Genomic DNA, 27,923 nt, shown 5'->3' with positions numbered 1-27,923 from the left:
TCACACTTCTCCTGCCTTTTCCTGTTGGATATGAGGGCTTCTTTTAAAAACTGCTTGTCCCCTGACTGTAGTTCCTTTCTCTGGCAGCAGGGGATGGTAAAGTCCTTGAAATGTTGAACTTAGATTTCATGGATGTGTGAGAATTTAAACTTGAAATGACTGATATTTTTTAATCTGCATGTCCTCTGTAGGAGGCGCTGGAGGCATGTCAGACCAGAATCTCTAAGATGGAGCTCCAACAGCAGCAACAGCAGGTCGTCCAGTTGGAGGGGCTGGAAAATGCCACAGCCAGGACCCTCCTGGGAAAACTTATCAATGTACTGCTCGCCCTCATGGCTGTCCTTCTGGTCTTTGTGTCAACTGTGGCCAACTGTGTGGTCCCTTTAATGAAGACACGCTCACGCTCGTTCTCCACCCTCCTCCTCATCCTCCTTCTGGCCTTCTTGTGGAGAAACTGGGACGCTCTCTCGGGGTACACACACCGTGCTCTGCAACCCCCAGGATGACTAGACCAACATCAACACGTGTTGTTTTTTTGACACCAGTCAATGAACCTGTAGCCGTGATCATGCAGGGAGTTTGGCAAACACAATAGTGTTCGTTAGCGTGGTTGTTTGGCCGGCACTGAAAATTTGTCTGAGCACATTCAGACACGGCTTGAATTCAAGATGAAGATGAGGAAACCACAAATTTAAGGACACTCTTGATTAAGGAAGGATGAGACTGTTTACATTTTTTTAAATGAACAATTGTGTTGATATTCCTCATATGAAGCAGCGTTGTACTGTTTTTATCTTTAGAGTTTAATCAATTATAATATTATTTCTAATAATATTATTTTTATTTTCAATGTTATTTTATTCAGTACCATGTAGCATCATGCTCCTCTCATCTCATGAAGAGGAGTTTAGTCAAGAAACTGGGCTGGCAATTCACCTCAAAAGCCCTGTTCATTCGTAGAGCCACGCAAATGTGTTTGCCTTTAGGAGGAGAACTTGTACCTAGCTGTGATTAGTAGATTTGAACCATGGCTGAAAACTTCCCTGGGAGATGCGCATTTCTTGCTGTGATGAGATGTGTTGGGACGGAACAATTTGAAGACTGACCGACCTTTGAGTGTCCTAATTACTAGAGACATTTTGTGCTTCCTCACACTTTGTAATAGCAAAGATCACATCCTTTTACTTATTTCTTTTAAGTGAAACAGAAAAAAAAAATTGGGGAAATATGGGAGGCTATGAAGGAAAGTCAGAGCAGTCCAGCTGTAGTGGGCAAAGCTTGGTTGGCCTGCTCACCATAGCAACTGAAAATACACAGAAAACATCTGGTTATTCTCAAGTGTCTGTAGTCTTTGCAACATCTATGTAAACAATGCTGTATATTTTCATTAAGACAACCTACATGGGAACCAGATTTGCTTTTAAATGCAATGACAAACATCCATTGTCTGACTAAAACCAATTTTCCAGGATAATTTCCACCATATTTGACCTGATCAGGTTAGGAAAGAGTGGTGTTTATCTAGTTCCATTTCAGTTGGGAAGTGCATGCTGCTGCTTTATATCTACTGTGCACATCGTCTCCACTGCCATAACAGTCAAATCCACACTGTCCTTTCATCACACACTCCCTGCGTATTATCTCTGTGGTCATCCTTCTTTTTTAGTACACTATCTTCTGGTGTAATCACATAGTGCCAAACTTCAGCCTACCCAGGGATACCTAAGCATCCCAAAGGGTCCAACTGAGAGGAGAAAAAGCAGGAAGGGTCTTGCTTCTCTTCCGATGTGTCATGAATGTCTTGCCTGGATGTCGAGAATGTATCTATTTGGGAAGCATATTGTTAGATACTCCACTTGACTCCAAATCTTCAGCCATGTTTGTGCACTCGTCGGGTACAGTTCCTCATTTCGACATCCAGTCTCTCTTGATACTCTTTCTCAACTTGTCAAGGACATGACAAGATGACCTGCCACATTAATAGTCCACCCTGTATTCCATGCTGAGAAATTGATGAACTGTACAGCTGCACTTTAGCACTCTGCTAGATAACATGTAGGTCAGGCTGAGGCGGGAATGACCTTTGATGAAGACTTCAAAGGTTGTCACTCTTTATGACAGTTGTCCTCAGTGGAGTTCATCACTCGTCCTTGTCAAAAGATTAAACCCACAGAAAGAGATTTTCTTTATTTCTTGATTATTAAATCTATTGAGCTATTTCAAATTTCTTGGGTGTAACAGACAGGTTGGGAGTGGGCTGACATTTGACCTCAGCTTGACCTTGGCAGTAAATCTGATATAGGTTTATATGATAAACCACTCCAGTGCCTTCTGATATCCTTTTCTAAGTGTGGAATAAATAAAATGCATTCCTGACTAAATTGCGTGCTGTAATACCTCCTTAAAAATTATTCATAATACCTGTCTTGATATTGTTTGGATCTGAATCCCCATTTTGAACAGCCACAGCTTGTAGTTTTGTCATGTGACCACTAGAGGGAGGTCTTTACCCCTAAATATCCCTGGTGCTTTTCAGACTTGAAGGTTTTGTAGATAGTACGAATGTGAGTGGTCATCCGGGAGGTGTCACTCGTTATCAGGGAGGAAACAGGTTGGGAGGTGTCACGTCTTATCAGAAAGGAAACAGGTTTGGTCGAAGGCCCCTTCAACCACATTCTTAAAATCTAAACTCACAGTGGGCCAACAAGAGTTTTACTCGAAACACTGTATGAAAAGCGCACAAAACAAGAATCCTGCCGCACCTTATGATCTACTCCAGACCTACTGAGGCCTCTAGACTATCATTCCTTAGTCATTGTTCTGCAAAACTTTTTTTTTTTTTTTGAGGAAGGGTTGGGTATTAAATTGCACTCTATCAGGACACTTTCCTCCTCTTCTGTGGTACCAGATTTGATGCGCATGGCTGTGCGCCAAGGTAAACACGGCGCGCACTTATCTGTATGGAAAGCCTTTCTCCGCTACTGAAATCTGTGAGTGGTGACTCCCCAGAGGAGGCCACAACAAATAGACACAAGAGATTGCGCACGATTTAGCATCAATTTTAATTATTGCATGAATTCAGAGATAACGTCGAGGTCTCGCCTGCAAAACTGATTTATGCAGTGTCTGACACATTCGTTTCCCAGCTAGCTTTAAATTCCGTTCAAAGCTGTGAGCATATGCGCTCTCAATCCAGAGACAAAATAAAATGCTAACTATATTCGTGCATTCTTGAGTGGGTGCGCATGTGTTGTGGTTGAATATTTATGAGGGGAAAAGCGCGCAAGGAAACTATGTGGGATGGATGCCAAAAACAGAAAAGGTGCGCTGGTGTGCCCATCTGGTTGCACTTTCACGGTTCTTACCGTGCCGTATGTGCCCAAAACGGAACCCTCCGGATCTGCAGAACTAATCTAAAAGCCGAGGGACTGAGAAGCGCAGGAGGTGGGACGGTGACCCGCCATTAACCCCGAGATGAGCGGAACCATGCAGAGGCGGAGACGCATCAAGCGGCCCATCTTGAAAGGACGAGTTGATGAGCGTTACATCTTCATATGGCAGGGTGACCTCACCCTAGACCTTCAGCAGATTAATATTTAAAATGAAGGAAGTGAATTTGATCGTACAATTGTACGGGCAACGTGAAAAAAATGAGTAAGATATTTAGATTCAACAATTGTGCAATAGTTCATCTACGCAAAGAAATGTACTGCCAATTGTGCAATGATCAGGGACTGACAGCACTTTTATAGAACTGACAGTTCTTTCATTTAACATCAGGAATTTTCCTTTTTTATCTAATTCATGCACAGGCCAAACTAAAACGAGTTTAAAAAAAACATCTTTGAGTGACATTGTTAATCTCCATACATTCCACATAAACAAATGAACATTAGTTTTAATGTGTTTCTATTTGTCCATTCTCTGAGGATCATAAAAATCTGAATGAGGTATTGTAGCTCAGTGCGCCTCGGGAGAGAGGCTGCTGAGCTACACAGTGGGCAGAGGGGGACAGAGGAGGCAGCCTGAAAAGGAAGCACGACTCGCTTATCGCGTCATTCTTGGTTTAGGCGTTAAGCAGGAAACAGCCTTTCCTCTCGAATTGTCGCTGTAGGAACAAACACACATTTTTGTCTTTACTCAATGCAACCCTCGGCACAGAACACGCGGAAGCCGGTCAGAAGGAAAAATGCCTCCTTCGATGGAGATAGCTGTTCTGCTCCTCGGCGTCCTTGCTTTGGAGACGCGCCGGAGTGCCAGCGCGCTGCACATCCAACAGGCATTTGAATCTCCAAACCAGACCAATAACTTTGTGGTGGACCCAGTATCCAGAAAAGTCTACCTGGCCACTGTCAACACCATCTACCAGCTGAACGGGACCTTGGCTATGGAGGTGGAGAAGAGGACCGGACCAGTGGAGGACAACCTGTTGTGCCATGCGCCACAGCTCCCCCAGGCTCCGTGTGAGCATCCCAAATCCCTCACTGACAACTACAATAAGCTCCTGGAGCTGGATCGAGAGCAAGGAATCGTGGTCGTGTGTGGATCCGTATATCAGGGATTTTGTGAGCTCCGAAAAATGGAGAATATTTCTGAAATAGCTGTGGAGTTCCCACCCCAGGGCGAGAAGACTGTTTTCCCCAGTATGCTCAACATCGCTGCCAATCACCCAAACGCGTCCACCGTGGGGCTTATCTTCAGGGGTCACGGAGGAAACACTCGGCTTCTTGTTGGAGCCACTTACACAGGGGCTGGTACCCAGTTTTTCCCCAAGAATCACAGCAAGGAGGACCTACGGTTTGAAAACACTCCAGAGATTGCCATCCGCTCCTTGAACATCAATGATTTATCCCGACTTTTCACCTATGACATTAACCCCTCAGAGGAGAACGTATTTAAGATTAAACAAGAAGTCAAAACCAAAAACAAATTGAACTTCGTCCACACCTTCATCCAAAAGACTTATTCATACATCGCCTTCAATAATGATGCCAAAATGGGGCACAAGGAGAGTCAGCCAAACAGCTTACTCGCCAGGATATGTCTGGATACAGAGAACCCCCGAAAATCCACCGGCCCGGAGAGCAGGAAGCTCACCGAGTCCTACATCCAGATGCCTCTACAATGCGGATTTAACGGGGACATTTACAACCGGCTACTGTCCGTGTACCCCGCGGAGATCCACACAGACAGCGGGAGGAGCTCAGAGCCTTACCTTTTTGGAGTGTTCTCTAAGGGGGATAGAAAGTCCGCTCTGTGCGCTTTCAAGTTTAGCGACATCGAGGATGAGATTCGTCAAGGCCGCAGGAACTGCTCCAACTCCCCCAGCAGTGATGTTCAGGTGCTGGACAGCGTTATTCAGGGCTCCGGGGCAGCCTGCATTCAGAAAGGAAACTTGGTGGTAAGGAATATCCTATTCTAGTTATTGAAATTGTGTATTTAATTATCTTCACCTAATGAGACTTTACTTAATGTCACGAATGTAGACAGGGTCACAATCAATTTTAACACCGAAATGTAAAGCATTCCAGACAGTTCCACTTATCACAAGATTTCTAGCATTAGGTCATGGGATAGAATGTAGAAATTTCTGCATTAAAAGCAGGAATCATGAGACCCCCCCCCCCCCCCAAAAAAATGGCTTGCTACTAATATACACAGCCACGAGAGCAATGTGAGAATGGGAGATTTGCTTATTATTTTGTCCTTTACCCCTCCAAGTCAAATTCCTTGTGTGCCTAAACATAGTTGGCCAATGCAGCTGCTTCTGATTTTTGAAACTAAGCCCTACAGTTCTTCTGGCAATACAGAAAAGACCAACACACTCGTGACTGCTATATCTCTGCCATTTTCTATTTCTGCTCATAAGCAGTTGTCCTCTTTAGCCCCAGGGCTCATGACTGGAAGAGAGAGAGGATCTCCCATGTCTCAAGTAGAGGTCAAGATAGCTGGGAAGATGCTCCACAGTCACACTGGGGGTTGTGGGAAGGGTGAGACTCCTCTCACATCCAGCAGCTTCCTCACTTATCAAATATGAGGATGGGAGGAGGTTAAGAGTTTACTGCGCCTTTACTGAAACCTCAAAAGTGTTTTATTTGGTGTCTGTGGCTGAGTTACTGGACCACAAATGTGGTAGCCAGTGTAAAAAACAGCTGCTTGGTCATAAAGACCAAGTCAGATCTTATTATGTTTTTTACTACAAACTTTTTATTTACTATCTTGTGTGATTCAGCCCATGCTCACATCATATGGAGCACCTAAGATACAATAATAAGACAGTAACTCATGGTTTATTGGATTGTGAGAGCAACATTCATTTTAACATACATGTTCCATTTGAACCGGTAAATACTTTCTCTAATTCATTCTGCTTACATTCTTAAATTCAAACCAATGTACTGTGTCATCCAATGACCTCAGGAATTCTGGTGTTATTCACTCTAAAATGACAAATAGTCTGTCTGCACTTAAGCTCTTGTTCAAATTCAACGTAAATATCACATGATGTCATATTTCTGAGCTCACAGCCACTTTTTAAGAACTGAAATGAACAGTTACTTTCAACCTGTTACACAGTTGTGTTAGCCAGAGTTAGGACAAAAGGGATCTAGTGTCTGCTCAACCCAACATGACCCTCCACAGAACCCAATATTGAAAACTGAGTAAATACTTGTGAATGGTTCAACGATGAGTTTAGGGAAGTCACCAAGCCTTCCCAGAACAAGATATAAAGGGAAAGATCCTTGAGGAACATTTGGAGGTTCTTTAATTAAAAAAGGTGGAGGCACCTCTAAAGGCGCTATTATTATATGATGACGATGATGAGGATTATTATTATGATGATTGTTGTGATTATTGACTTTTTTGTTCAGCTTCTAAATTGAAGAATTTCCTAATATCTCAATGGGATACAGCCTCCAGAAATGTTAACTGAAATGGTTTCTTTGAGGAACAAGTTTTAATGAAGAGGAATTCTTAAAGCTGACAAACTTTCATCTGTAATTTTGCATTCAATCATGCAAACACTAATGATTGCAATTGAAATAAGCTCTCAAACTTTAATCTATTGTTTTTTATCCTTAAAACAAAAAGATTTGATGCCCCCCAGGTGATGTAAGTTTTTGCAATATATTTATACTATATATAGATATATATCTATATATCTATATATAGGTATATATCTATATATCTATATATCTATATATATATATATATATATATATATATATATATATATATATAGATATAGATATTTAGATCCAGATACACTGAATTCATATTTCATTTGCATTTTAAACTAAATATTTGGCCTAAGGAAGCCTCTTTCCACGCTATAGTTGCCACCTTTGTCTTCTCTCCATACTGATTGTATCTGGTAGTAAAGGCAGAGAGAGCCTTGCACAATTTCATAGGAATGTGTTGAAATTCCAGCTTTTCATTGTGGTGGTTTTGACTGACAGATCTGAGGTGAAAAAAGGCTGTCCCACGACCACTGTGCAGTCAGGTCAAAAAAGTTGCCCTCCTTGCTGCCACTGTCTTGTTGGCTTTGGCCCCGAGGCCACTCCCCCTGTGACCATTTCTGGGAATGTTATCTCAATTGTGTCCCAAAGCCTTGCAGAGACAGACAACAGCTCAGCTGAAAGTGGTTTCATGTGCTTTGTTTTTCTTATACAACCTACTTTTCCATTACAGACTAAAGTTTCTTTAGTAATTCCATGGCTGCTGAAATGTGATCTTTTTTGTTGTCGACAGTCTGAAGGCCAGCACTGAGGGGAAAGCCAGACACAATTTATGATAAGAGAGATGAAGCCGCAAGCAGAGGGGCCCGTGGGAAACGACTCTACAAATATCTACTGTGCTTAATTCCCTTTTTTTTTTTTTTGCCTCTGCATGTTTTAAAATATTCAGAGAATTCCCAAAAGATCCTGTGCTCATCCAAGCGTGGCACTAATGTTTTATCATTGCCCGCTGAGAATTTGACAAAAGCAGAGTCTTATGAGTGTTGAAGACCCTTGTAATCCCCTTTCAAGTATTCACTGAGATGTCTGAAAAGTGATTTAGAAGAATGAGCAGCAACGTTGTGATCGCTGCGATCAGCTCTTGTCTCCTATTTTACTTTCATCACTTGGCTCACTGTTCTGTGGTTACTGATGCTAACTCATTTTGCTTGTGTTCTAGCTTCAGCCAGAGCAGCTGGACTGCGGTGCAGCCCATCTTCAGCACCCTCTGGCTCTACGGAGACCCCTGAGGGCCATTCCTTTATTTGAATACTCCGGCCTTACTTCAGTCTCTGTGGACAATATACTCAACCATACTGTGGTTTTTCTGGGAACCAGTAATGGGCGACTGCGTAAGGTGAGACTCATATGAATGAACACACACATTATGAGTGCTTTTACAGTGAGTGAGAAAAGGAAGTTGCAGCATATACTATTGAATAGAGTTAATATTTTTAATGTGATCAAGCCCTTGAGCTTGGAAAAACTATAACAGCAAAGATACGAAGTGCCGCTGCTGTGATGTGGTAGCTGAGTCTTTCAATAAACTAAACGGAGGTGTGCAATGAAACGCTGAGACAGAACAAACAGGAATGTGTGCTTTCTTCTCTGAGGTTCTCAGCATTGTCAACACCCAACCCCCTTTACTCCAATCATCCATGACCCATCCCAGCCCATTAAGGAGCCCTAATCATAGGCTTTAATGTTTCTGAGACCTGGTTATTGTCTGGGATATCACCAGCTGTTAAAAAAAAACGGCCGACCACTTTATGAATCAGTGCTTGCATGTGTTGGTGATTTCAGTGGACGGTCAGAGGCCTCAGCTTTTAAACATCTGCAGTGGGTCCTGCTTGTGAAAACTTTTTCCCTGTCCAATTAGCAGCATTCCTTAATTCTGTCTCAGCCACATTCCTAGTCACCCCTCACTGGGCTCACTAAGCAGCAGCCTGCCTGCGAGCGCCACAAGCTGCTCCTCATCTGTCTGGGGAGAACAGCATCAACTCTGAAAGCTTTCTGACCTTATTGTTTTGCATTAGGCTGGTACCTTTTAGGACATTAAAACCATCCTGCTGTGGGTTTCGTTTGGGGTCTCCTGCTCCTTGTTTTCCTCCCGGATGACAGCAAAGTTTTAACCCTGCCAGTAACCAATTTTTGGATTGTTCCTACCAAATGCACAGTTTCAGTTGAGACTGGTCTGTTTGTCTAGAATGTTTGTGTGTATGTGTGTTTGCGTGATTGCCAGTTTGCCTGTGTTTTTAGGTGTCTGTGGGCCAGTGTGAGGGGTATGGTGATTTTAATGTTTACTCCATGATTGCATACCCTGCCATTATGGGCTATATGTGTGTTCTCTCAGCATGTGTGTCAAACTTGTTATACATGGAGTAAAGTATTTGTGACCTTGGGCAACAAGCTTTTTAGCTTTATGTGTCTTACATTGTTTGTTTATAGTATGTACTGTATATGGATGTGTGTGTGTGTTGTGTGTTGTGTGTGTGGTGTGTGTGTGTGTGTGTTGTGTGTGCTTGTTTGTGTGGTGTGGTGTGCGTGTGCGTGTGTGGTGTGTGTGTGTGTGTGTGTGTGTGCGTGTGCGTGTGTGTGCACCCTGAGGATAGAGCTGTTACAAAGGTTAATGGTGCTGTTAGTGTGTGTAATGTGATTCTGACTGTGAGTTTGGCTGGGACTAAACACGAGGGAACAGCGGTAGAGATTAAGTTAGGGTTGTTTTACTGTGTTTTAGAGAGCCCTCGGTGAAGTAATTTGTAATTACATGCATGTTTTAATGAAGTCTCCCCCTCCACATTACAGCTGACTTCCATTTTCTGCCTCTATACCCTTATCTTAGTCTCTACTTCTCAGTTTTCTGCTTCATTGTCCCCTCTCTCTGTTCCCCTTTAGTCCATCTCAAACATACTTTATCTCTCCCTCTCTCTCCTGCCCCATCTCCATCTGTCTTTCTTCTCCTTTACACTCAGGTAGACACACACACATACATGGGGAGAGAGAGCACACAGCAGCTGAGCTCTCCTTAGTTGAATGGGGTCTTTCATCTGCAGGCAGATAGACAGAGAATAGAGTCAGAGCGACCTGCCAGCACAGCAGGTGTTTTGTTAGTTGACCTGGTGGCGCTCTGTCTTTGTGCTGCTCTGCTCCCCGTCCAGGTGTGTGGGCTGCTGTTTACTCACCACTCACTGTGTCACCCTGTCTTTGTAGTTGCTGAGGCGAAGACATAGCACAGCTGCTTAGAATCTCCAAGTCAGAAGATGTGTTTGTATAGATGAGTGGGTGGCATAATAAACAGTGATATTAGGAGGTTGAGATAATACTCACAGGTGAAGCTAATGGTTTACTTGAATACGCTCTGGTTTCTGGTTTAGTATTAACCAGCATTTTTCAGTGTGTGGTAAAGGTTTCACACTGTGTTGGTTTGTGTGTGTGTGTGTGTGTGTGTGTGTGTGTGTGTGTGTGTGTGTGTGTGTGTAAATGGACTCCATTTTATATAGCGCTTTTCTACCTGAGCGGTACTCAAAGCACTTTACAGTTTCATCTCATTCACCCATTCACACACACACTCACACACTGATGGTGGAGGCTGCCATGCAAGGCGCCAACCTACTCATCAGGAGCAATTATGGGTTCAGTATCTTGCTCAAGGACACTTCGACATGGTCACCAGGGTTGGGGATCAAACCAGCGACCCTTTGGTTGCTGGACGGCCACTCTACCCCTGAGCCATGCCGCCCAACGTGTGTGTGTGTGTGTGTGTGTGTGTGTGTGTGTGTGTGTGTGTGTGTGTGTGTGTGTGTGTGTGTGTGTGTGTCTGTGTCTGTGTGTCTGTGTGTTGGGGGGGGGTGCAGTCCATGGAGAAGTGACACAGCTCGTGCTTTTCACCAGATGCTGGTCAGTTGGCCAATTCCTCAGGATGGCAGGATGTGAAAGAAGACCAGACAAATCGCAGAACTAAGCTTTCACTGTCCGTGTGACAGGAAGTCTCACTCAGCACAGTTTGTTTTCCTCCACAACAGACTGTGTGTGTGCGTATGTTTGTGCGTACTTGGGAACATGTCACTTGTTTCATTATCTTTAGCTGTAGGAAGGCCGGAATCTAGATAAATCACTGCTCAGCAGAACAAGATTAGGCACACTACTTCAACAAAGGGAGGCCTAAAATAAATTTGAGAAAGTTGAGGTTGCGAAAAATAGTGCAAAGTAAAAGATAGGAGCATTCACAGTTTAAAGATACACACATCTGGCAGCTGATGTTTATACATTCATACATTTGATTTATAAAGTTTTGGGTGTCTTGCGTAGGAAAAAAAGCAATGTATTTTTGCTAAATGTTTTGAATGAGGCCAAATTGAGGGGGAGGACATCAATAAATGCTGCTCGTGTGTCAGGCCCTGAATGTGCCTTTACTATATTCATCATGTACCTATGTTCTAAAATACTACTCTACTACAAGCCAAAAATGTTTATTACTGATTGTGTTACTTTTTAACAACTGATTTCTGACAGGTTTATATCAAAAGGAGGGCCCGTGTGAAAAGTATCTACTTTTACTTACTTCTCTGATAAATAATAAAATGGATCAATGGATCAAACTAAACAATTATGAATGACAAGATGGGGCCGAAATGAACCCCTTTATTGCTCTTGAGTCCTTTTCGGATGGGTCCCAAAGCAGCCAATGCATGTGTGGATCCAGAAGGAAGTGTCAGTCTTCACAAAGTGTCAAGAGGCTACCTATAGACCTATAGATATAGAAGATGAACAAAGAAAAAAATCGACAAATAAATTCTATTGCCAACTTTCAAAAATTGTTCCTCCAGATTTTGCATCAATTTCCTCATCAGATTATAATCGAGGAATTTGATCAAAATTTTTTCAACAAGAAGTTCAGAAAAAAAATACGTCTAATAGCTACATCTTACCAGTGACTTAGAGCAGTCCTCAGGTTACAGTATTGCCTCCAAACATTAATCATATGTTCCAATTAATATTAGATTAATACAACAGGAATTTTGTCTGTGAACAAAACATTTTTTAGAAATTGCGTAGAATGCATGTTGTTCATGTAACCTTAATTCACACAATAGCTTTGGTCACTTCAATATATTAAATTGCCATAAATATTTATGTACATCATGACATGAAAAAATTATTGAGATAAGCTCCATACTTCATATGGTAATTTCATCATTATTTACAGCAGCTCATTTGTTTCTATTAATGTAACATTTCAGTTGCTCCTCTTGCAATTGCATGAGGTTAGTATTGGTTTCTACCTGCAATTGTTTTGACAGGGACCGTGGAGAGTGTGAGACTGTGGAGAGTGACATAATGCTTTAAGAAATAAATAGAACTCTCAAAAGGGAGTGTGTGGTTGTCAGACTTGTTACTGTTGAATATATATACAGACAGAAAGACTTGAGAACGTTACTTACCACGAAATGTGGGTTATAGAAATATAATCCATCTTTTACAAATTAGACAATTTTTTTTTTTTTTACATTTTCATTGTTGTTGTCGTCTTGTTAAAGATAACTTCTCTACACCTTTTCCAAGGTTTTTGATTTCTTCCTTACAATTTGTTTTGAAACATTTTTATTTAAATGACCATTTTTATGAAAGGTATGGATATGAGTAAAAAAAAAAAGAGGGGAAGCTTGGGACACAGACAAATCTACCAGCTGATGCTTTATTTATTTTATTTCTTCTTAGGTAAATTAGGATTTTAAAAGTAGCTGGATTGATGATGAAATACAAACTAAAGTAAAGGTAAAATTCCAGACTTGGGGAAAAAAGTACAGTAAAGTAATGTGAATCTGAGGCTCTGTTGGCTTTGTGGAAACTGTAGGTTGGATCATTCTGTATCTATTCCAAAGCTACAATCTATAACATGTTTCCTCTTCTCTTTTTCCTCCTCTATGCGTCCTTGACAGCTGACCCTCCTGGCGAACATGACCTTGGCTAATCAGTGGACACTGAAGCTGCCAGCCAATGAAGCAGTCCACCACATCATGACTTTTGACCCCAACGACAGGAACTTCCTTTATCTCATGACTACTCACCATGTAAGAGTGTGGCTTCAGGGGATATTCCAGTCTCCACCTCTGTTACTGATTGATTCATGTTGGCATACAGAGGAATCCATAATAGCTGCAATCAGACCACATCTCACATCCAGGGAATCCTGCTCACCTCAATGTAGCTGAGCAGTCACATATTTGTGGTGAAGACAGTCGCGTGTGCAGCCTGTCAATAAGTTCAGTTCTGCATTTCCAAACCATGTTTTATTACAGTCATGCCAATGACAGGATGTGGCTGCACATAATTATCTGTCAACTGGAGTGTGATTAAATCAGCGTCCTTCGTGCCTTGGAAGTATACAAATGATGGTTTCATGTGGACACTGAAAAAGTTACCATAGCATACCACTTCAGACATATCAGGGCCACTCTCGTCTTAAACAACTGCAAATTGTTGAGAAGGTAATTGGCAATCAATTTTGATGGAATGGCTAATACACTGGCGACCTGTCCAGGGTGAACCCCACCTCTTGCCCAATGTCAGCTGGGATAGGCTCCAGGCCCCTGCCACAACCTTTAACGGATAGGCAGAAAAGAAAATGGATGGATGGATGGAGCGGAATTGACTTTAATCCCTCAAACAATCTAGCAGGAGAAATGATATAAACAGCAACATATAAAAGCAGACAGAGGTGATGAATGTATACAAGTAAGAACCAAGAAAAACTACATAATAAACATATGCAAAACACATTTACAAGAAGTAATAAGGACAATTAAAGTTCTGCCATTTTCTCATGTGAAAATTTTGTAAACTATATTTTTTTGTAAAATAAAAAGAATGTAGGCCGACAATAATTAAAGGATGAGTTGGAGAGTTGGTAGACTATTTAAAAACTTCCTATTATAATTACAGTGGTGGATCGTAACAGCACTTCATAACAGCAGATAGGAGGTTATTGGCTGATGAAGTTGATCTACATGGCCTGCCTGAACTAATATTTACAGTTGATAGTGGCATATGAATTATAGATTTTTCTGCAAGGTTTCTACTAATGATTGTATTCAGTCAGTTAATCTCATGATTATATTGTCTCATTAATTGTGCATACGAATCGGGAAATGCCAGTGTCCTTTAGCCAAAGGAGACAACTTTGAATTGATCTTGGAAACATCCTGTTAAGATTTTGTTTTGCTTATATTAAGTAAAATAATCTTTCAGAATCCTCTCAGGAATCTCAGTCATTCCTACTCTTATTTTAAACTCTAGACCCTCAAACCCTCAGACCACAGACCTTCTTAAACGCCTGACCTAAAACTTGGCACTGGAATTCTTGGCTTGCCAGCTGTGCACAACCCACGTTTGATGCCAATCGGACGGTTGTTGAGTTAACCAAGTCAAAGCCATAGATTTAGATGTATGCATAATGTAGAAGTCATTTGAAATTGGCAAGACTTTTGTTTTTGGCTGTATAACTGATGATATTCAACTTAAAATGACATAAAGCAGCAAACTCCCACTTATAAAAGCTAGAACCAGCAAATGTTAGACATTATTGCTGGCCCAGCTGTTTATACAAATTGTTGTGGGCTAATTTCTCTGATATTCCCTTTTAAGAGTGTTTAAATTTCATGCATATGTGTGTGATATTTTGCAGTTGTTGCGGGTGAAAGTGGCAGAATGTGACCAGTGGAGAAGCTGCAGTGACTGTCTAGGAGCAGGTGATGCCCACTGTGGTTGGTGCACTCTGGAGAATCGGTGAGAAACACTCACACTGCCTCTATCCAGTTAATGTCTCGCCACTCTCTGTTTCTCTCAGCCTCCTTTCCACTGAATTCAAAACCTAACTCAATCCAATCATATGCTTTAGTGTCATGCTTTTTGATGTAATCTGTAGAGAAAATGCTGTAATGTAAAGCCGTGGGGTGATCACCGCTGCAGCTGTTAAAATGAGTGATTGACTTAAGTTCATGCTCATTTTGAAGCAATAAAAGATCAGTTTCATGACAAAATGAAATTATTTCTGTCTGTTGGCTCGTTTGTTTGGCTGGCTTGTTTGCTGCTTTTCATCATCTTCATTCTACATTTCAAAGCGGCTGAATGAGTTTTGGCAGTGACAAAGACTGTTTTTGGCTAGGAGGGCTGTCGCTGGACAGAGCAGAGTTGGTTTGCTTTTTATTAGCTGATCAGACCGGGGAGGAACATCACTGTTTGGAGCAATCCCCTGGTTCTTTGGTGGTTTGGGTGACAGGCTGGGAGTGCCCATTAAGGAGTGACTTGGCTGAAGTGTTTCTAGGACTGAGCAAGAGTCCACTGTGATTAATGTGGCTCTGTCAGAAGTAGCTCTCTGGCTCTGTGTTGACTGGCTTTAGGGGAGAATATGTGTAGCATCGGGTTGTTTATTTCTGTGAGTGTGTGTGTGAGTGTGTGTGTGTGTGTGTGTGTGTGTGAAAGAGAGAGAGAGAGAGAGAGAGAGAGAGAGAGAGAGAGAGAGTTAGTTGGTTGCCTGGTGATTAGAGCAGATCAGAAGAGATAGTTGGTTTTGTTGTGCTGCAGCTCTGGAGGCTCTGGCATCGCCATGGGCCATTCAGAGCTGGAAGAGTGGAACTGATGAGGAGCGTGTGTGTGTGTGTGTGTGTGTGTGTGTGTGTGTGTGTGTGTGTGTGGTCAGATGGTCTCGCTGTCATCTCCCTGTCTCCTCTCTTTATTTATCTATCTGTCGTCTCTTTATTCCAGTCCTTTTCCCGCTTCACTGCATTTTTTTACCCTTGTGATTCTCTGTCTTCGGCTTCCCCTTTTTTTTCCTCTGTATTTTCCAGTAGCTTTGAGAATTTAGTCATCCCTCTCTCAGCCTCCCTCTCTGACTCTGTAGTCCTCGTCTACTCCTCCCCCAGTGCCCTTGTCCTCCTCTCTATCCCGCTACAAAGGAGCGTTGATTGTGATGATGGTGGTGGGAGGGAAGAGTGCACACTGGCTCTTTTGACAAGGAAATGTCAAAGTGTGTAAGCCAGTGTATAAGTGTCAGCATGAGTGTGTGTCGCTGTCTGGCCCTGGGAGGCCAGGGAGCTGATGTCATGAGTGCGTGTGTGTTTGATGCACTGTTTGGCCAGTCAAGTCTGCCGCTGGGCTGGCGCTGTGGCCTCAGAGCCTGTGGGATCAGGGGGTCGATGTGTGGGGGAGGATGCTCTCCTCCATCACCTCACTGTCCCTCTGAATTCAGTTTGAAAAAAAAAAAGAAGGACCACTCAAGAACTATCTCACCATCTGAGAACCCACTGCTGTCTCTGTGGGTGTCTGTTTGATTTTATGCATGGTTCTGACGTCTCTCAGCATGTCTACATGGAGGCCGAGCACGAAAACATGTCTGTTCGCTTGCTGGAATTGTCATTGTAGTCTGAAAGAAGATCTCATTTATCCACCAGAGATAAAGTCTTGATCACTCTTTTCATTCTGGAACTGGTTTAATCTGCCACATGTCAGAAAGAAAGGGCTTTAATATCTTTATTTGAATCAAATTATGCTTCATGTGCTGTCCTAGGGATTCACAAATTATCATACTTGTCTGCATGTGTGTGTTTCTGTGTGTGTTTTCGTGTGTGAGATCCGCTCATATGCTCTCGTGCTGTTTAACAGTATTCCACCTTATCTGACGCAGACACTTAGGAGGTGATGAGTTTTCTCAGGTCATATTTTAGCTGCATATGTTGACTCTGTTTATTTTAAGGAGCTGTTTGAAAAGCTTTTAGAGTCAGCAGTGAGCAGATGAGGAGCTTGTTTGTGTGTGCATGAGTTTCTACTTAATTTCTGTGGTTTCTTAAACCTTTTTAGAGAGCAGAATAATACCATGAATTAATTCTTCCTTGCGGCTGCTGCACTTGATCAAATTGTTTGAGTGAATAACCTGACCAGCCTTGAACAAATTCCAAGAAAAATGTTAAAAGAATAAGTATTTTGTCTTGTCTCACTAGTTTCTGATTAAATCACCATATAGGTTGGCATGTTTTTAGAGCTTTTTACAAAACTCCCTCATTTGTGGATGTTCATCTGCATGTTTCTCTTTTAAGATTGTAAGATTACATTTCCTGCATGCCTACATCAATTTATTATTCCAAATGGCATCTGAGAGGACTTAAAGATAAAATCTGGAGTTTACTTGATAATCTAAATATATTCTCCTCCTTAGAAAAAAAAGGAACATATTTTGACCTTTTATAACCTAAGTCGAAGTGGTGTTTGACTCCATGGTTTCAAAAGACACGTGCAAAATCCTTAGTTCTCACATTTATGATGAAAAACTCAAAGATAGGGCTGTGTGTGAAACTTTTTATTTCCATCTTGAAAACAGTCAAATACTGAGTACATAAATTCATGCTGATTTAATGCATGAATTAATGCCGGATGGATCATTAATTCCTGCTGCTCACCATGAACAAATGATTTAGTCACAAAGCTGCTGTTTGGTTATGTAACATTAAATGTATCATCTATTGATTAATGGTGATCTACTGTCACTTCATATATTAACTGAAATGCCTTAAACCAATTGGATAGAGTTTGGTTACATACCCATTTCAGACTTGATGTGCATTTCATCTCTCCCTGCAGAAATGGAATAATATAGAACTTACATTGAGGGTTTTTCCAGGAATCCCTTGGGATTGAAACCTCTTTTCCAAGGCCAATACAGCAAAGCAGTTACAGTTTAAACAGAATAAAAGACAACAAAAAAGAATTACAAACATCAAATACATGGAAGAGACCAAAGCAACCCATAGGCAACTGCATTTTTCAGTTACGTGCACTTTAAACATGGCTTTAAATATTTCCACTGGGACTAGCTTACTAAGATCAAAATGAGCTGCACAACATTTCATGTCCAAAGAAGAAGTTACAAGTTCAGTTAAAACCCTGCAAACTTGGTAAGAAAATACCTGGTCTGATAAACGTTAAAAGCAAATATGTTCACATTGCTGCTATGATCTTTGTCTACAACACGAGTGGGCTACTATTATCATCAATACAGGGCTGAACAATATGGAGATAGTGATTATTTTGAAAGTTATTGCCATCTGACTCAAAACATCGTGGAAATTGTCATTTTTTTCATTTAATATTTACTGAAGAAAAGCAAAACCAACAATGTTTGCTGTTTGGGGTGTACATAACAAGCAAACAAAGCCGTCATTGACTATATATAGTCAAAACTAAGATGTGTAACATTTAGTAAACTCAGATTTCCAGAACCAATTTGAATGCAGTGTTAATGTGTTTTATCATAAAAAATTTGCACAGAGTAATTCTCCTACAACAAAATTACTGAAGGTTACTCTTACTATCTGTTTTGAATCTGGACACGTATGCAATTAGCTACTAAAAATACATAAACACCCCATCATATAACACCCCGCCCATCCATCCATTTTTTATACTGCTTTTATGTTCAGGGGTGGGGGGATGGCCATTCTACCCGTGAGCCATGCTGCCCCCTAACACCAAACTATAACCATGAATTACAATTGTAATTATATTAAAAATAGATTTGCTGTATCAACAAACAGCCTTGCGCAGTACAGAACTGGCCAAATTTAGTTTGCCAGTGTCAGTCAGTGTATAGTGTCTCTCAGTGGTATCCACTCACTTGTTCAAATATGGTGATGTCATATGGTATACCAAGATGGTGACAGTCAAAATGTCCAACTACAGTCCTTAAAAAGTTTTCCACTGCTGGAGAATTAGGTTTGACAGTAAAAGCATCTCAGTAGAACCAGTAAGTCTTTCATAAATTCTGCTGTGACTCATTTTACCTTTAGCAATAAATGGATCTCCTGCAGTTACATCCACAATGGGATTTCAATCAAATTCCCATGAATTGTTCCGCTTTTTTCATTGTGTTTGTTTGTTTTTAGTCACCTAGATGGAGTGTAGTCTGAATGAGAACACCAAAACACTTCAAGGAAAAACACTGAGTGGCTAAGGAGAGAACGGTCAAACACGTTCAAACGTGTTCAAACATGTTCCGTATCACACATAAGATTGCTGAACTTTCCACATCTAGTCAAGTCATATCACGAATATCACAGCCAATAAAAAATGAATATTTTCTAATTTTGAGATCATCATTTCTTAATTAAGACTTCACAATGAAATGCTAAATCCCCCATCAAGTCACTTCATTATCAGTTTACTAATTGGACACACTGTCTGTATACTGACAGTCAGGTTTTATACTGACAGCAGAATGAAAACATCTCTGGCAAGAACCAGCCACTCTCAAAAATCAGCTTTCAAAATGAAAATGTAATGAGCATCATGAGTGTATCGAAATCCTTAGCTGTACTTCAACACAGTCGGGTGATATTTTGGTGCCTATGCAATTTCAGTGCATTAGAGTGTTGATCCTTAAATCTGTTGGACTATGAATTTGTTGAGTTATGAGATTGTTTGTGCCAGAGGGATTTTTTTGTGTGTCCTTCTGTGCTACTCAGTTCTATTTTTGGTTCAGGATCCTTCAGTCCCTCAATTCCAATGGGACTAAAATCTGGACATTCACTTTCATTGGACACAGTTACATACACTTATTGGATGCATGTACATAGACACACACTTTATCTTTAAACAGTGAGTAGGAAGTGGGATGTGCCATTCTCTAGTGTCTTAGGATGTTGCTAAATGGGGCCTCTTAGCTTTCTCCTCATTTTGAGGTCACTTTGTCCTAGTATTCAGCACTGCGGATGAACTAAGCTCTGTGCCAAGAGCCAGAGAAGTTCATTAGTAAAGCAGAAGTCAGAGTATGAGGCCACCATGCTTGATGAATGCCCCACTACGATACTCCTCTCCCTGAGATTCATTAGGCATACACTGTATGCTTTATGCATGTCCACACAAGCACACAAACTCACACATTCATGGCTGAACAGACTGTCGATCCGTTCGGATTAAGAATCAGTAGTTTTCTTATTCAGCTTCTGTTAAGCAGTGTCTGATCTTAGCGCCTGCGGGATGGGTTACCATAGCAATGTGTGTGACCTAGAGTCAAGCAGTCTCTTGTGTTGAGCCAGACAAATTGACATGCGAGGTTTGAATTTGACTTTAGGAGACCAGAGCACGACATATATCCAGAGGTTGGAATTTGTCCTGGAGTGGAAACATAGAAGTCCTTTTCTTTACAAAGGATCAAATGTTGACCTGTAAGTTCAGCATTCATGTAAGACCATGCTCATCAGATAGATGACTTGGTTTTGACCACTGGCTGCTGATGAGCTTTTACTATAAATGAGATGATCAAATTCAAAGACAGAATTTTCTGATGAAACATATTACGCAAGACAGTGTTAAGTGTAGGCTAGCAAGGACAAGTGTTGAGTAATATTCAGATTTCAGTTACTGGGCTGTTATTTTAATATCATTACATATTTTCTATGACCCATTTGTGTAAGACTGAATCTCTTTATTCTGCTGTAATCTACTTACACCTCATTAACAAGACAGTAAACTCTCCCTGTGCTTCCCTGTCCAGATGCACCATCCAGAAGGAGTGTGCCCAGGGGCTGTTGGCTCGCTCCTGGATCAGCATGGGCGAAGGCTCCCAGCAGTGTCCATCTATGATGCTGACACCCCCAGAGATCAGCATCTCGGCAGATATCAAGGTACCCTCAACACCTTCCATGCTATTGCTGCCCATCATACCGCTTTCAACTGTCAAATACATCTGACTTTTGTGGCTCATTGAGTCATGGCTACAATGTGTACAGTGTATTTAAAGCTGTAATTGAATTTCTCAAGGCCCCTTTATAACATGACACCTCACTATTATTAAACCACTTTTATTATTTCCTGGCTGAGACCCTGTGTTGAGTCTTATCACGTATGTTAATATACATGTATGTTGAGTGTCATACAGTTCAGTTTATAGCTGTAGTCTCCAGTTAGATGTATTGCACATATAATACTATGACATATGGTTGTATCCACAGTTACTGAATCTGGAATAGTAAAGCAGTACGTTTGTGAAGTAGGTCAATAGCAACAGTTAAACCAGAATCAATTCATTGCCTTACTGACTTATTTGTTCAGGCCTTATATTGTGTAGTTTAATTCTGATAGTGGATAGCAAAAAGTGTTTTATTTATAATGTAAAAAAAACATTGTGATATATTTCTTTCTGTCGTTAATCTACATTATCCCAAACACAAAGAAGTGTGTTATTTTATTCAACAGTCATTTAATCAACCAGCCCTGATCATGACTGGAAAAAATTCATTAATTTTATCCATTGAAATGCCAATTTGTTTATATGTTGCCACTGTTTTGTTTTTTTTTTAATGAAAATAAGGCACAAAAAAATAGAATTATTTTCCTTACATTACATACTAGGGGGTGCTTGTTGATTGTCACAGTCTGGAATGATACTATGCCTTTTTATTTTTTGTGTAGTGGCAAATTTTTAATGCACATTTGAGTAACTAGAATACAAAAAAACAGTTAAAAAATATAACTGCAGTTTTTCTTTTTTACAGGAGTGACTCAGAGTAATAGATGATGAAATAAAGTGTTTGAACTATAACATGAGTTAAAAGCAGAAGTGAGATTAACAGAAAATTCAGTCCAGTTTTTTACACATTATGACATCAGAACAGCAGTTAAATCAGCTGATCTGAATCAGGAGGATGTCACTGCAATTGATTGCCCTTATGATGCTGCCTGATCGAAGAGGATTCAGCTCAGAGATTGTATTTGAACCCAGGGTTGTCACTCATTGCTTTTCCCTATGTTTTTCAGCAAACCTGGAATTTTTTATTTTTTTTTACATTGAATTTGGCTGAGGTCACATTGGCAGAGGTGTCCAAGTGCCTTCTTGTCCCAATTTGTGTACAAGTACAAATATGCAGATGTTCTGACAAAACATGTCCGTAAAAAGTGTAAATTGTGGCTTTTAGGACGAGTTAAGCAGACATTTTTTTTCTTCCGCTTTGTGTATGATGTCACCCAATACTAAACTATCTTGCAATTAAATGCCATCATAATGTTAACAAAAATTTTCAATAATTCATACATCAGCCTCATGGTTCTGAAGTGCTCCAACATGTATTTTTCTTCTTTGAACCAAATCCCACCACTCCACATAGTTTTATGAAAATCATACCAGTAGTTTTTGTGCATCCCTGCCAACAGACAGAAAAAGGACAACGTAAACTGTGAAATGGTCCAAAGAATGAAACAAAAACACACAACAGTCTCTTGACACAGAAACTTTTGTTGAGACCAAGATGGTGCTGCAAGTTCATTGACTTTGATGATGAAAAAAAAATCATCAGGAAGAATGTAATACTGACACACCTCCTGTTTGATTTTAATCAAAGCTGTCAGGATAATAAAAGGAGCTTGTGTCATACTCAGAGTGTGACATGTATACTGTTGTTTTCCTTAATTTTCCCAGGCACCATCTCACATTACTGAAGCGTAACAACAATGTGATAATTGCCTCTCCGAATTTTGACACTTGGAATATATTTGACCTTTAATTACACCTCATAATGAGATGAAGCTGAGAGATGACAGGTCATTAATTGGTTCATTAATTGTGAATATTTGCTTGTTATGTAGGTCAGGCTGGCTGTAATAGTTCTTCCAGCCATAAGAATCAACGGCATTCTTCAGAGTCACAGGAAGCTTGTGTCAAGGTTGTCGCCCCAAACAGGAAGCAGCAGGCAGGAAGTCAGAGCCTTCGCCAGGAAATGATCAATTCAACCGAACAATGAGGGGATTTTTAAGACATTAGCACATGTCCCTTGTCGCTTCAGTTCATATCTGCTGAGCCGCAGAACACATCTCATCTTACTCTTCCTTGCTGCACCTCCACCCGCCTCCCTTCTCTTATTTTTTCTCACATTGAAATCATTTAGCTGAAATTCAGGCATGTCAGTGAGGTGTTATATATCTCGTTACATCTCTGTCATATTTCATCACGGAGACAAATTTAGACAAGAATACAACGTTGTACCATCTGTTTCTTCCTTACATTTAAGTTTCTACTAAACTCCTGGAAATCTTGCAGCAGTGTAAGCACCCTTTTGTGTGGGCATAAAGGATTTAATTTGTAATCCTATCTGATTCTGTCACAGTATGTCGGGATACTAATAAATGGCAGCGTCCCTGATCTGGTGGGCTCTCAGGTTGAGTGTGAATATGGGTCAGGGTTTTCTACAACTGCCACAGTGCACCTTGACTATGGCCCTGCTCAGATCCAGACTTGTCCTCTTCTCCCTCGGGAAAACTACCAACCAATTCTCCCAGGCACAGGTGAGACAGCGCCATCAGCTATATCTCCCCACACAATATAAATACAGTTAAAGCATGTGATTCATGTTTTTACATTTACAAGATGTTCTATCGATGTAATTTCCCCTCTCATCTTTCAAAATGTAACAAAGTCCGTGCAGCCTGAGGACGTCTCGCTGTCTAGTTTGTGTTATGACTGTGATAGCATCTCGAAAAGCTTGAACATGCAGCGTTGTGTACATGCCTTTGTTTCTGCAGATCATCTGACTGTTTCTGTGGCAATAAAAGTGAATGGCACATCTGTGGTATCTGGGAGCTTCATCATCTATGACTGTGAGAGGACTGGAGCAATAAACCCCAAGACATCGTGAGTCACACACATTGTCACCCCTATTTATTTCAAGTTATTGATGTATTACGGTTAGTGAAGCTTGCCAAACGTGCTTTTGTACATTTTCATACTACCAAATCCATTCAGTAGATGCAGTACTTAAAAGTAACTTTTACTTAATAATTGTTATGACTTAAATTTTTGTGGGCTTACTAAAATGCAATTTAACAATTTCTGTTTTATACAACCTCTGGGGCGGCACGGTGGTGCAGTGGTCAGCACTGTCGCCTCACAGCAAGAAGGTTCCGGGTTCGGGCCCTGGCTCAGGCACAGGATCTTTCTGTGTGGAGTCTGCATGTTCTCCCTGTGCCCGCATGGGTTCTCTCTGGATACTCCAGCTTCCTCCCACAGTCCAAAGACATCAAGAGGGGATGAAGTTAATTATACTCTAAATTGATCATAGGTGTGACTGTGAGTGTGAATGGTTGTCTGTCTATATGTGTTGGCCCTGCGATGGACTGGCAACCTGTCCAGGGTGAACCCCGCCTCTCACCCAAAGGCTGCTCGGTTCCAGTCCCCCCACAACCCTTAACAGGATAAGTGGTAGAAAATGGCTGGATGGACAACTTCTTCTGTTCTCCATATCTCTGAGCATGAAAGGACCCGTAAAAGGATTAAACCATATGCTTGTTATTGTTTATGTAAAAGCTGTTGGGATATTTTAGGTGCTCACCAGTTCTTAGAATTGGCACCAATCAGGTATTTCATCTCTTAAAATCACAGATGTGAAAATGTATAAGAACCTCTTTACTTTTAAATTACCTTGTGCTGATAATACTTGCGCTTGAAGTACTATTACTGTACTTTGAAGTAATATTTTGAGGGCAGTAATTTTTCTTTGAGATAATTATTTTTGTACTTTGAATTCCAGTAGTTTCCAATATTATCCAATGTGTGTGGATCAAGATTTATCATGATTTATAGGGACACAAATTATTTTAATCATTACAATGTGGAGCAACACGGCACATTAGCAACCACGAAATAGTAGCAGCTAGCTAGGATTTTTTCTTTTCCTCAGAAAAAGTAGTAGGATGATGTTAACTTACCTTTGACATGTTTTTGGCTGCAGGTTTAAAACCGATAAGATGACAAAATTAAAATCTTGGAGCTAGTTGCAGCTAGCATACGGGGCAACTATCTGCATCAAAGTCCATCCACTAAAAGAGTTTTTTTTTTTTTAAATTTTATTACTGCTGGCAGGTGAAGATTGGTATTATAAGTCTGACAACATCATTGGAAGGATCCCACAGAGACAAACGTGTGTTTAACATGTAACTGACATCTCTCACTCAATAGATAGTTACGTACATATGATCCCTCTGGACTCTGCTGTCTCTCCTTGTTTATTTTGGACACATGAAAGAACGTCTCACTCAATAATTAGAGAGCCAACATCTACTGACGTAATGACACAGTGTTGTTTAGTTGTCATTAGTGTGCATTACAAACAACATATGTTTTCTTCCTCTGTGGGCATTAGATCACAGCAGTACCACCCAGCCTCCAGAACTCTGCCTCATAGTAACATGCCCCCCCCGCCCCCGCCTGCCTCAAATAAAAAACAATGGCAATGACACTGAAACAACTCAGTCACACTGAAACTAAATGTATATTCATCTGTTACTTTCAAAAAAGATAATTTGTAGCCATCTCTTTAAGTTGCAAGAACTAAATCCTTTACTCTGATCTTTTTCAGTCTGACCCTCCCTCCCGAATGCACATGCACAAATCCAGAAAGTACAGAAATGTACAGAAAGTGGGAGTTTAACTTAAACAAAGTCACTTCCCTTGACCCACTGACTACTTGATTTGATCCTTGAAAATAAACCGTTCTAAATTTATTCTGAATATACCAAGATACCGTTATCTCTCAAGGGAGGGCTTTGCCAAGCGACAGCATCACTCAAATGTCGTCCAAATGTCAGTGAAAGCCTCTATGGCATTGTAGCGCACATATAGCTGGAGGACACAACAGTAAAGCTTCTCTTCTCTGTCTCTGTGGCCTTTCCGCTTTGTCCCTGGCTGCCTGTCTATTTTTTCCCTGCTTACTATTTAGGCCTCAGTGGGTAAATACTGCTGACACATCCCTTGGAGGACTTATTGTATATTTGGCCTGCTCAAGGTTTCTCAGCACAAGACCAAATGTTGGATTAATATGCTGTAAACGTTAAGGAAATTGGATATGTATGTCTGGCCGGTCATATTGATGTTTGTTTTTGTGAAGGACTGTGACTTGTATGGCCTGGTCACAAAGAGGGTTTTCTCATATCTGGAGGCGATCCAGCTGGCTTCCTCCTGCATGTTAGACCATGTCAGAGGATCCACTTTATCTGATGGGCAGATTTTAGGCTTAGAGGGGCATCAGTGTGTGTGCGTGTGTGTGTGTGTGTGTGTGTCTGTCTGTGTGTTGAATGATTCCTTCAGATTGAAACCATTAGGGCGTGTCCCTTTTGTTCACTTTGTGAAAACAGTCTGAAGGTGTGAACACTGCAGTTGCAGGTATGTGTGTGTGCTCAACATGTGCGCACGTGCCTCTGTGCTCGGTGAGGTCCAGGAGTGTGAAATTAGACGATGGTTTGTTGAAGGTGATAATGAGCAAAGTGCCATTCTCACAGGATGAGCATTGGGTTGCAAACTGTAGAGCTGCTATATTTTATCTGATTTTAATCACTTCAAGCTGTTTTTTAAACAATCCCTAAATAGAGCCTCGTGACCCACTTCTACTCATTCAGACCAGATACTCTCTTTGTTTTCTGTATAATGAAAAAAACTGTTTCCTAAAACATTTGAATTGATATATTGTTCTCATACATGTAGTCTTCAAGAGTGTGATTAGACAACAATGCCAGAACATTTCCATTGTATGGAAAGTGTCATCACAAAATATTGCAAAGGCAGTCACACCGTTGCAGTTTAATTGACAGAGCTAGAAGAACTCCCTGAAACATGACAGCCAAAATCTAACTGAATGAAACAACTTTCCAGGTTACACTGATTAATATAACAATTTGTAGTTTTTTAATTATTGGAATCCAATAACTGAGAACTCTCCATCTGAGAACAGCTGAAACCATCAGTGGCATGCAAGAGAAGCAACCGGCCCACAGTTCAGACAAACATACAACTCAGCATATGAAAACAGTTAAATCATGTCATCTGTGGCTCCAAAGAGCCTTTTCAAGTCAGAGAAAATAATCTTAATGTTGTTTGCAGGGTTATCTCAACTTAGTTTGAGAATGGAATTTTTTTAACAGAAAGCATGTGTTACAAGCTTTGGAGTGGAGTTTTTAAGATGTGAGTGTTTACCAGGAGGAGAGCATTCCTTGTTTTGCATTTAGCCCACAATAGAAACTAAAGCTAGGGTTCGATGAAAAGAACATCTTTATAGTCTGGGTCTATATTCTCATTTGAAATTGTAGATTATTTAAGAATAAATTGGAACTCATGTCAATCACATTCAGAATCTGACAAGCATCTGAAAAATACAGACACCTCATAAGCATTAGGGTTGTACAATGATAGCATGTCATGTCAGTCCGATAGACAGATCGGTTTAGGCACTCAAACATTTGATTAGCATATACATACATATACATATATACATATATATGTATATGTATATGTATGTATATACACACACAACAGCAAATCTAGTGTTTGTGAGAACCCTCAACATACCCAACCTTTCTCATTACACAGTTTCTCTCACCATATGTTGACGTCATCTGATTTCCTGCTTTCCTATCAGGTCATTTTTCTTGAGAGGACATTCCCAGTTATCTTAGCTCCAATGCATCAATTTTGTCCTAAGACTGTGAGTCCCTTGTGAATGCTCAATACTAATCAGGATATTAGAAAGGAGTACACATAAAAAAAAGTCTTAATAAAGCAAGATAAATGTGGCTATTTAATCTATCTTTATTTTTATTGAGGTTTCAACTAAACCCCCACAAAGGCAGTTATACTTGATATGTCAGGTGGGTTAAATCACTTTGCATGTTTGTGAGAGTACGTGCCACGGTGTGTGTGTGTGTGTGTGTGTGTGTGTGTGTGTGTGTGTGTGTGTGTTTGTGTGTGTGTGTGTGTTTGTGTGTGTGTGTGTGTGTGTTGAAAGTTCTCTCTCGGTGTATTCAAAGCAGTCACTAGGCAAAGTGTTAATGACAACCAGATGATAGCATTCCACTCTCACCAAACAGCCTAGAAGACAACCACCTAACCTGCTCTAT

General features: G+C 40.8%; 2 protein-coding genes across 13 annotated transcripts in view; both read left to right on the top strand.

Moving 5' to 3' along the window:
• tmcc1a (transmembrane and coiled-coil domain family 1a) overlaps positions 1-2,371 on the top strand; it is a 47,913-nt gene extending 45,542 nt beyond the window's left edge. For all 12 annotated transcript variants that reach the window (XM_086213679.1, XM_086213673.1, XM_086213671.1 and 9 more), the window contains one exon: positions 192-2,371. In XM_086213679.1, the coding sequence (XP_086069805.1) occupies positions 192-506 (315 nt within the window). In that variant the 3' untranslated portion in view covers positions 507-2,371. The remainder of the gene's footprint in view (positions 1-191) is intronic.
• A 1,531-nt stretch (positions 2,372-3,902) lies between these two features.
• plxnd1 (plexin D1) overlaps positions 3,903-27,923 on the top strand; it is a 76,663-nt gene continuing 52,642 nt past the window's right edge. The window contains exons 1-7 of the mRNA XM_086213658.1: positions 3,903-5,401; positions 8,179-8,355; positions 12,938-13,069; positions 14,683-14,783; positions 20,542-20,671; positions 23,147-23,324; positions 23,562-23,670. Coding sequence (XP_086069784.1) covers positions 4,190-5,401; positions 8,179-8,355; positions 12,938-13,069; positions 14,683-14,783; positions 20,542-20,671; positions 23,147-23,324; positions 23,562-23,670 — 2,039 coding nt within the window. The 5' untranslated portion in view covers positions 3,903-4,189. The remainder of the gene's footprint in view (positions 5,402-8,178; positions 8,356-12,937; positions 13,070-14,682; positions 14,784-20,541; positions 20,672-23,146; positions 23,325-23,561; positions 23,671-27,923) is intronic.

The sequence above is a fragment of the Aulostomus chinensis genome, chromosome 9 (assembly GCF_037954235.1).
Source record: "Aulostomus chinensis isolate RoL2024-O1b breed Wild chromosome 9, RoL_Achi_v1.0, whole genome shotgun sequence".
NCBI classification, from domain to species: Eukaryota; Metazoa; Chordata; class Actinopteri; order Syngnathiformes; family Aulostomidae; genus Aulostomus; species Aulostomus chinensis.
Note: the sequence above shows the minus strand (reverse complement) of the source record. Positions and strands in the feature narration are given on the sequence as shown.